This window comes from Pseudochaenichthys georgianus, chromosome 23 (genome assembly GCF_902827115.2).
Source record: "Pseudochaenichthys georgianus chromosome 23, fPseGeo1.2, whole genome shotgun sequence".
Classification (NCBI taxonomy): Eukaryota; Metazoa; Chordata; class Actinopteri; order Perciformes; family Channichthyidae; genus Pseudochaenichthys; species Pseudochaenichthys georgianus.
In genome coordinates this window covers 3,041,817-3,052,457 of record NC_047525.1, presented here as the reverse complement: position 1 = coordinate 3,052,457, position 10,641 = coordinate 3,041,817, and the positions used below count along the sequence as shown (strand labels likewise).

At 43.1% G+C, this 10,641-nt stretch overlaps 1 protein-coding gene and 1 long non-coding RNA gene across 2 annotated transcripts in view; one reads left to right on the top strand and one right to left on the bottom strand.

The window, feature by feature from the left end:
• Positions 1 to 410: 410 nt before the first annotated feature.
• On the top strand, positions 411 to 1,086 carry LOC139432927 (uncharacterized). The gene is made up of 3 exons (XR_011642502.1): positions 411 to 500; positions 591 to 970; positions 1,055 to 1,086. It is a non-coding gene; the product is annotated as an uncharacterized lncRNA (long non-coding RNA).
• A 7,615-nt stretch (positions 1,087 to 8,701) lies between these two features.
• Positions 8,702 to 10,641, bottom strand: part of LOC117468375 (dynein beta chain, ciliary-like) — a 6,540-nt gene continuing 4,600 nt past the window's right edge. The window contains exons 7-10 of the mRNA XM_034112448.1: positions 9,675 to 9,842; positions 9,289 to 9,405; positions 9,058 to 9,208; positions 8,702 to 8,820 (exon numbers count right to left, since the gene is read on the bottom strand). Coding sequence (XP_033968339.1) covers positions 8,702 to 8,820; positions 9,058 to 9,208; positions 9,289 to 9,405; positions 9,675 to 9,842 — 555 coding nt within the window. The remainder of the gene's footprint in view (positions 8,821 to 9,057; positions 9,209 to 9,288; positions 9,406 to 9,674; positions 9,843 to 10,641) is intronic.

The window sequence follows — 10,641 nt, the reverse complement described above, 5'->3', positions numbered from 1 at the left end:
AGGGCCCAGGATTGGGACCTCGCAAGAGACCTCGACTGGAGTTGGAGGAGGAACAAGCAGAGACGTCGACAGAATTTGAGGAGACTCTGGGTTCGAGTTACCACCCTGATGATACTGTAGAAGAATGCGACGTATCGTAAGTTTGGTACATTTGGTACACATTACTATTACTGTTTTTCAGAGTTGAAATCTAAAACGTATTGTTAATTTGTTTTTGTTACATTAGACCACAGGCACAATCCACGCACCGTGACGTAAAGTACATTGTTTTTTAAAGCTGCCTCAGACAGCTGTTTGAAAAATGTCCGGTGTGTAAGACAGACTGTGATGTCCAAACAAGAAAAGTGGGGACCTATGTGGCGTTCACACAGCGTTGTTCAAACTGCAGTTACTTCAGAAAATGCGAGAGCCAGCCCGTCATCGGAAGTACCCCGGTTGGCAACTTACAATTATCCGCTGCTACATACTTTACTGGGGGTTCCTTCTTCCAACTACGAAAGGTATTTTACCATCTCTAACATCTATAGCATATGAAAAATGACAGCAGTGGACTTTTTCAAAAACGTTTCTTTTTTTCTATTTATTCATAGATATGCAGAGCCATGCAGCTGGAGATCATCGGGTATGGGACCTTCAGGAGGCATGCTAAGAGTTACCTGGAGCCTGCTATTATCCACAAGTGGAACACTGATCAGCAGCAGAATTTCGATAATCTACAACAACAAGGGGGAAAGGTCGCAGTTGCAGGAGATATGAGAGCAGACTCTCCAGGGAAGCAGAAACAGACAAGACAGTCTAGTGCCAGAGTTACTGGTGTATATTACAATTCATCTACTTATCCATTGAAGTTCTGTTGAAAAGCCTTGAAACCTCCTGTATTATATTTTCTTCAGGACACTCGGCTAAGTTCGGGAGCTACACACTCATGAACCTGGGAAGCAACACCATTCTGGACTTCCAGCTTGTTCAGGTGTGATTCTCTTTCTGGGTGCTATCATTTTAGGCTTGATGCATGCTTCTGTGTATTTATGCCCTATGTGTTATTCCCCAACAGAGCAATGAAGTAGGTGGTAGTTACCACATGGGAAGAAAAAAAAAAGGTATTTATCCCTATATGTTGTAATGGAAGAATACCAAATCAGAGGCACTGTCCTTTGTTAAGATATTCCTTTGTTTTGTTTTGACATGACATCATGTCTGAATACATTCATTATATCTCCTACAATTTGGCCTGCCAGACCACTTGATCGCAGCACCTTTTCTCATTGTAAATTACATTTCACTCACTAATCCTAGGACACTGTGAGTACTCTTTAGAATGGGAATTCACAGTGATACAGTATGAATATGTATGGAGGTTTCCTGGCTATGAAATGTTTTCAGACAGAAGGGTGTCGCACTGACAGGCAATTATCATATGTATGTTATGGTTGATGATATATGAAGTGTGGAATTTCCACCACACCCTTGAATGTTGTCCATCACAGCACGTCATTTCCACACTATGGCTTGAATATTAACTTGTGCATGTGCTTTTTTTTTATCAGGTTTGTCCAAGAAATTTCTGAAACGTACACAGAACAAGGACTGTGACACGCAGTTGAAGAGGTGGCTGCGCAGCATAAAAAACCATGTCTACTGGAGTGCGACGAGCACAACCTCGGGGCCGGAGAAGGTGGCAAGGTGGACGTCACTGGTCAACCACCTACAAAACGTTCACGTGCATGATGACCCCCTGTTCCCCAAGTGCACACATCCTGTAGGAGCCGCAAGCGATGCAAATAAACCTTACCTAAAAGGTGGTAAGTTCAATATTTCACTTCCTTCATAAGATTAACAATATCGAATGTAAATATAACATTGTTGTTATGGCAAATTATTGTTGTAATGTTCTAATGTGCTGGTGATTTACCTCATGTCTTTGTCATTTTACTCAAGGCTCAATAACACTCGCCAGAGTTGAAACGATACTCACCAACAAGAGAGTTCTCAAAGATGTGCTAAAGCTAAGCCATCACTACCAGACCTCATCCCTGGAGTCCTTCCACAACTTAATTATGCGTTTTACCCCAAAAAATGTGGTTTTCCCTTCATTGGAATGTTGTGCAGGTAATACACTGTATACTTTATTCTGTAGCATCTTGTAACACAGTCACTGTTAAGTGGCATGAGGGTTTTATTCTGTCATAACACAAAGTCTCATTTTATTTTGCTATTCTATAGGTTGTGTCTAGCAGCAATGCATCACAACGAGAATGCTGGGCGTGACCAAGCGACAACTGCTGCAGGAAAACTTGTCTTCAAATTGGCTTATCCAAAATCAAAGAGGGGAGAGTGTACGGTCAAGCCTGTTAAGAACGACCCTACATACTGTAAGTTGTGAAATATTTGTTTTTATTTTTATTATTAACAGAACTTACATTTCAAATGATTAAAGATACAAGATACAGGGCTTTGTGGACTTAATCCATGACAAACTGGAGTTGAGACTAGGAGGCGGAGGCGCAGTCTGACACGCTTCTCTGCGCTCTCTCCTCGTCATTCATAGGAATCCCGAACCAATAAAATACCCAATATTAACGGTGTGTGTGTCTGCCCAAGGACAATTTAAAGGTCCCATGTCATGGCCATTTCTACTGATCATAATTCCATTGTTGAGGTCAACTAGAATAGATTTACATTGTTCAATGTTCCAAACTCACATTGGTTTCTCACAGCATCTCTGTATAGTATGTGTATTCACTCTCTGTCCTACACGGCTTGTTGGAGCTCCTGCCCCCCCCTCCCTGTGAGCCCACTGTGCTCTGATGAGTCCACCACCGTTACAGCGGAACATCAGTGATTATGTGTTACAATGGCGTTAGCAACCAGAAAATGACACTAGAAATGACAAACAGATGAGAATGCTGCGTGGGGTCTGGGTGCCGTGTTGGCGGGACGTTGCGCGGCTCTCTGCTGTGAGGAGCGGACAGTGTGAGCTGGGTTCATTTCCTGCTTGCTGCGCGGGGTCTGCGAGACAGCGAGACATCGCGAATGGTCGCAGGAAGGGGGGGGATGCTGAGGTGACTGCAGCACCCCCATCTGCGAGGCTCCACTAGCACCCGCAACCTACACATAACACACAGGGGGACGGGTAATAACCGGAAAAGCATGACATGGGACCTTTAAAGAGCCTGTGACAGCATCCCAATGAAATGTGCAATGAAATATTGGGCTACGAGTCATATCGAACCGTCAGTTTAAAAAAGAAGGTGCGATACCGTTCCGATAAATATCAATAATTTCGAACATCGCGGGGAAATTCCTTCGACTCATTTTGAAGTTTTGGGGGAAGCCTGAAGTGACGTCAATGCGGGAACGCTTCACTGTGCGGCGAGAGAGCCAAACACGGACAAAGTGTGTTGTCATGCGTAGAAATGGTGAATTACTGAGTTTAGGCACGTTAATAACGTTGTAATGAAGTTGACTACAGTATATTCATATTTGTCAGTGCTTTCATGTCAATTCGGCGAACATATGATACATTAAATGATCGTGAGGATGATGATTACAAATCGTTTGTTTGAGCCGGTCTGCATTTCCTGATTTCCTGAGTAAACAAACCGATGCTTTTTGTAGTAGGCCTACACCAACATGGATTAAACGTGTGTTTTTTTTACCACAATGTTGGGGAAATTAATGGATAAAATGCACGGATTATTATTATTATTATTCCCACTCCGATCGGGACACTAGGTCCACCGTTTCCCCGCAGCGAGGCTCCCCCCGTTGACAGTTTACGTGGGCTGGGTGCAGTGGCGGACTGGTCATCGGGACGAATCCCGATGGGCCGGTACTGAAGTGGGCCGGTCGGATAAGTCACCAGCACATCCCCCATAGGCGGCGCGTGAGGCTCAGGTTTGAGAAGGCTAAATAACTTCTTTTACCTGACGCTGCCCGCCTCCGGCGTCTATAGAAAAGAGATCAACTCAGTGTGCGGAGTTTAAATCTCTCAAGTCATATTACAGGATAAAGGAAATACAGTTTAAACTGCCGTATGCAGAGAAGACGCTGATGTGTCGCACTTATCATTCATATTACATCATCAATCAGATCATCGATCATATAATATCATAATATATCATATATTTCCTGATCTGAGTCAGCTTCTCCAGCCTCATCTGGCCGTGCAACACTCACAGTGTCACAGACTGGATGCAGAAGTATTATTTAACACATTATGTTGACGAAACACTCGAGTCAAATGTAATTAAAGTCAGATCCACTCGTGTCTTAGACGTGAACGCGCTCTCAGCTGGAGAGAGAATCCCTGGCTTGATTTACCGAGTTGATAACCAGCGTCGTAGGACCGCTTAGCGAGATCTCGTTTGATAGTTTGTTGTTGTTAGTTTGTTTTGTTTTGTTGAAATGGCTTCGTAGTACAGGGCACAGGTGGCTAGCAGCGCTAATGTCAAAGACACAGACATTATACATTATATTTGTATTTTACCAGGATGCAGTGACACAAATATTTACATATTTACATTTACTATCTACAGCACCCGCCGCCCCTGACATCCCCCACTCCCCCCGTTGACAATTTACTAGCGGTACCGAAGTGGGCCGGTCGAGAGTCCCGGGATAATTTTTAGTCCCATTCCACCACTGGCTACATGACCGTATGATCGCCCATATTGACGCACCTCATTCCTAAACCTCTAACAGATACAACATAAACCGATCCTTCAGCCTCATATGAGCTCTCAGACACGTTCAAAACAGAGGTGTCATACATAATAACCTAATACAAGTAAATGTAACAACTGCTACAGTGCAACAAAACAGGAAGATTAAATGTGGTCTCTTAAACATAAGATCCCTAGCAATATTGGTAAATGATTTAATATCAGATTATAATATTGATATATGCTGTCTCACTGAAACTTGGTTGAGACATGAAGAATATGTCAGCATAAATGAGGCCACTCCACCCAGCCATGTCAACACTCATATTGCTCGAGGCACGGGCCGAGGAGGTGGAGTTGCAGCAATCTTTGACTCAAGTTTACTTATCAATACTAAACCAAAATTAAATTATACCTCCTTTGAAAGCCTTGTTTTTAGTCTTACGCATCCGACCTGGAAAACTTTGCAGCCAATCTTATTTGTTACAGTGTACCGTGCACCAGGTCCTTATTCAGAATTCTTATCAGAATTCTCTGAGTTTTTATCAACTTTGGTTCTTAAAACAGACAAAGTAATTATCGTAGGTGACTTTAATATTCATGTTGACGATGATAAAAATAGCCTTACTGTTTTAACTCTATATTAGATTCTGTTGGTTTCTGTCAGAGTGTAAATAAACCAACCCACTGTTATAATCACACTCTCAACCTTGTTCTGATTTATGGTATTGAAACTGAGCAACTATTAGTCGAACCGCATAATCCTGCTTTATCCGACCATTTCTTAGTAACTTTTGAAGTACTATTACTAGACTACAAAGCATTAGTCAAAAGCTCTTGCAGCAGAAACCTATCTGTTAGTGCTATAGCCAAATTTAAGAAAGAGACTCCACCAATACTTAACTCGATAGCATGTCTGCATGTAGGGGAGGAAACTTATACAAAATGTACACCACCCCAAATTGATCATGTTGTTGATAGTGCTATAGATGCGCTGTGAATACAATTAGACTCTGTTGCTCCTTTGAAAAAGAAGAAAATAAAACAACATAGATTAGCTCCATGGCATAATGCCGAAACCCGCAAAATAAAGCAAAAGTCGAGACAACTTGAAAGGATATGGCCTTCCACTAAACTTGAAGAATCTCGTTTAATTTGGCATATTACTCTCAATGAATATAAGAAAGCACTGCGTAAAGCGAGAGCAGCCTACTACTCTTCATTAATAGATGAGAATAAGAATAATGCAAGATTTCTTTTCAGCACTGTAGCCAGGCTGACAGAGCCACAGCTCGATTGAGCCTTCTATTCCCTTAGCACTCAGTAGTAATGATTTGATGTGCTTTTTTAACCATACAATTGTTACTCTTAGAAACAAAATGAATGACCTCTTGCCTTTGACCAGTATAGTGTTATCAACGGCTCCCGGAAACGTAAGTTCTAATATTACACTAGATAGTAAACTAGAATACATTTCAGCCATTAACCTTGAACAATTACATTCAATGATTCTTTCTTCTAAAACCATCAACTTGTATCTTAGACTCGATTCCAACTAAGCTGTTAAAGGTGGGGTAGGTACGTTTGAGAAACCGGCTCGAGATACACTTTCTGTTGTATTCCATGGAATGCTCTTAACATCCCGATAGCAATGAATATCTGAAGTGCTTTGACAAAAAATCCATGACAAAATATCATCTGTGGAAGCCGTAGTTCTGTAAAAAGCATGACCAATCATCTGAGCCGGCCCGGCTAAAGTAACTGGATGGCCTACCTGCCTGTCAGCTTTTCATCTGTGCTCAAACTTACATCGTGCCCTCATTGGTCATGTGCGCGTTTGTGTGTGTTGGAGGAGGGGCTCTGTAAGGAAGTGGCAGATTTTCTCCGGTCATGTATTTTCAAATTCTAGCGATCTCGAGCCGGTGAGAGACTGTGAGAGACTCAGAGTCACGAAGATCTTGGGGGAGGGAATTCCAGAGCCTAGGAGCTGCCACTGAGAAGGCTCTGTCCCCAAAGCTGCAGAGTGTGGATGTGGAAATGGGTAGGAGACCGGCTGCGGTGGATCTGAGGGACCGTGGGGGTTGATAAGGAGTGAGAATGTGTGTGAGATAAGGGGGGGGCCAGATGGTGGAGTGCTTTGTAGGTGAGGACCAATATTATAAGGAATCATTCTGTAAATGTTCATTGTTATGCAGATGATACTCAACTATATTTATCAATCAAACCTGATGACACCAGACTGCCTCAAGGACTTAAAAACGTGGATGACCTTAAACTTTTTGATGTTAAACACGACCAAAACTGAAGTTATTGTACTTGGCCCGAAGAATCTACGAAACAAATTATCTAAAGATATACTAACTATGGATGGCATTCATTTGGCCTCCAGTGAGACTGTAAGGAATCGTATTCCTTTTCTCTGTCTGTACCGGTGTACTCTCATGTTCCGAATAACCCAGCTTCCCCGAAATGTCTTTTTGGTGTCTATATACGCCGGGATCCTGAGTCGTGGCTGATTTTGTTGCTGTGGTCCTGCTGTGGTCCTGGATCCTGAGTCCTGGATCCTGAGTCCTGTTCCTGAGTCATGCATCCTGAGTCCTGGATTTCGAGTCGTGGCTCTGGTCCTGCCTGACTCTCATCCTACTATTTCTCTGATGGCTCCCACAGGATTGTTGACATCCTCACGGATTCATCTTCTTATTATACACACATGCACTTCCAAACATTTGGACTACCTATGTTGTAAAATGTATTATCTTTTCAATTCACACACGGCATCTATTGCACGTCTGTCCGTCCTGGGAGAGGGATCCCTCCTCTGATGCTCTCCTCGAGGTTTATTCAATTTTTTTCCCCATTTCTTTGGAAGTTTTTCCTGTGTGAGGGTCTAAGGACAAAGGGTCTGAGGACAGAGGGTCTGAGGACAGAGGGTCTGAGGACAGAGGGTGTCGTATTGTCATACTGATATGCTGTACACACTGTGAAGACCACTGAGACCAATGTAACATTTGTGATATTGGGTTATATAAATAAACATTGATTGATTGAAGGTTGATTGATTGATTGATTGATTGATTGATTGATTGATTGATTGATTGATTGATTGAAGATTGGATAGTCCAATCTCAACAACATAGTGAGGTTATGAAGAAAAATGACAATGACTCTAGGGATTGTTAAATGACTGCCAACATCCAGTTGTATTTAAAGTGTCTATGTGCAGTCTATGTGTGAGGTCATACTGTATGGACATGTGAAGCCTCTCTCTGACTCTCATGCATCTTGAACACAGATTATGATTATGATCCAACAGTGGGGGCTTTATCTTGCAGGTTATGATGGTGGATGGTCTAGAAAGCCATTCCTCACTGGGCATCAGTGAGTAGGGACTGAGTGTATGGGATTATGTGCGCTGTGAAATAATGTGCAGAGCAGCGCCACAGTAATGAGAACATACATCGTGCCTGGAGATGCAAGATGTTCCACAGGGGCTGCTTCATATTTGTTGAACACTATACTAACACAATCCCAACTGTTCAATTAGAAACACAGTGCCGCTGTGAAATGACAGAGCAAACAAAACAAAAGAACACAGACCTGATATCTGATTCATGCTGGCTTTTACAATATCACAGTACACTATGGAGCCTTCTCTTATACCACCGTATATTCTGTTTCATGTTCTTTTTCATTAGTAATGCATCTGACTATGATGACATTTAGTGAAAAACACTGAGATAAGACACACACACACACACACACACACACACACACACACACACACACACACACACACACACACACACACACACACACACACACACACACACACACACACACACACACACACACACACACACCTGTTCAGCAGTTGCGTCAGCTCCTCATACTTGTGGATGACCCTGGCTCCCTCTGCAGACTCCAGGCACCTGAAGAGAAGACAACATTTATGAGGCCTTTAAAACAGTTCATGAAGAAATGACTTTACAGCTACAGAACAACTCCAATATTCTTTTTTGATGTGATGTGTTGCAGACTCACGGGTAGGAGAGGTGTCTGAACTTGGAGAAGGGGGTCTTGATGCGCAGCTGAAGCTCCTGGGCCCATCTCAGTCTGCCAGCTACTGCTGGCCTATTGCTTTTCACTGGAGCCCAACCTGAGGAGGTCAAGCATGATTGACTGATAACGAGTAGGTTGTCTAGACTAGAAGGATGCAACAAAAGTAAAAGGACAGCGATCCCACACATTACTACAACTTCCAAAGTGGGGGCTTCACATCAAAACCATCACAAGGTGCATAACAACAACAGCAGTTACCTAATCTCAACTATATAAAGGTTGATTTATGCCTAAACCAAATCGTACAAAATGCAGACATTGTTGCAGATCTCACCCCGCTCCTCTGCAGTTTTGATGTGTTTCTTGTAAAGGCGTGTACAGCAGTCCAGCTCTTTGTCAAACATGGAGACCAGCAGAGGGAATCTGTCCAGAGCATCTGTGGCCACCAACGGGCGCTCCAGCAAGCCTCCAAACATATCCAGAACCTGCGGACGTCAGAAAGGGGAACTAAGTGTGTGAATGAAGATGTGTGGGAGACAAGCAGAGAGAGATTCATGTCTCAGACCTTGAAGGCGTGCTCCAGTCCAGAGGTTTCCTCGAAGGCCTGACAGAAGATGGCTCCTACTTGTCTGTCTGTGTCATCCACCTTGAGTTTGAACTCCCTCAGATCTTCTTCATACTCCTGCAAAGCAGATAGACCAGCAGCTTCACATGTCACTGGCTCACAGGTCCTTTCTTCTCTTGCGAAAACTCAGAAGCATCTAGCTTAAGCAACTTGATGCAAGCAATACGTCATTTCATTGGAGCAGAGACTGAGTCACACAAATGCTGAAGTGAAAAAAATAACTTGTCCCTTTGCGAAATAAACAAATGTTTTCTACAAATGTAGGGCTTCTTTTCCCCAGAAGTGGACAAAAGCATCATGGATCCTGTCATTATTACACTGCATACCTCGTTGTTGAGGTCCAGGCAGTTGTAGGGCTTCTCTGTGAACAGTTTGAACGTTTCCACAAACCCCCGGTGAAGCACCTGGACCTGCTGGCTGAGGGCCCGGCCCCGGACTCCTCCAATCTGTAACTTGTCTAGCTTCAGCAGGTCCACAGCTGTCACCAGGATGTCCTGTATGGGAGAAGGAATGGAAATAGAAGGCAGTCAAGCTAAGCTGCATAAGGTTCTGGGGCCTCATTTATAAACGTGGCGTACGCTCAAAAGATGGCGTACGCCAGTTTCTAAGCAATCTTTGCAAGTTATAAAAAACAAACTTGACGGGAAAATGTGCGGTCCTCCACGCAAACTCTGACCCATGCGTACGCACTAAGCACAACAACGGGAGAGGCGAGAAACTGCGACCCCGTTGGCAGAAGGAAGAATGGAGAGAAATATGTGGAAATAATACCATAAATAGAAAGTTACCTCTCATTTATCAGATATGAAGAATTCATTTTCAAACATTGATTAAAGCCAATCTTAAAATGATTTAACAAACGCCTGTTTGAGACTCCTCAGTGCACACAAAATATATAAATTTAAACTGGCGCCGTTTTGCTTTTCTCTAGGTTGTATAAATACTATCGCGTTTAATCATGTTTTATGCCATTAGCCAATAGCCTACTTGATAAGTTGCTCGTAAAACACAGGAGGTATGGAAGCTAAGAACACCAGATGTGGTAAATTGTACAGCTGATATAACACAACCCATTAGTTGTATTTCCTTTAACTGGTGGATTATGGATATATAGTTGCTGATCGACAGCTGGAACACAAACCACCAAATACAAAAACGTAATCCAGATCCAGTCGTCATGACTCCACTCCGGAGCGATTCCCCGATCACTTCTTACAGTCTCTCATCAAGGGGGGGTCTCCTGTCCCCGGTACACTACATACACACTGCCTGAGGAAGGCTGTGTGTATTCTT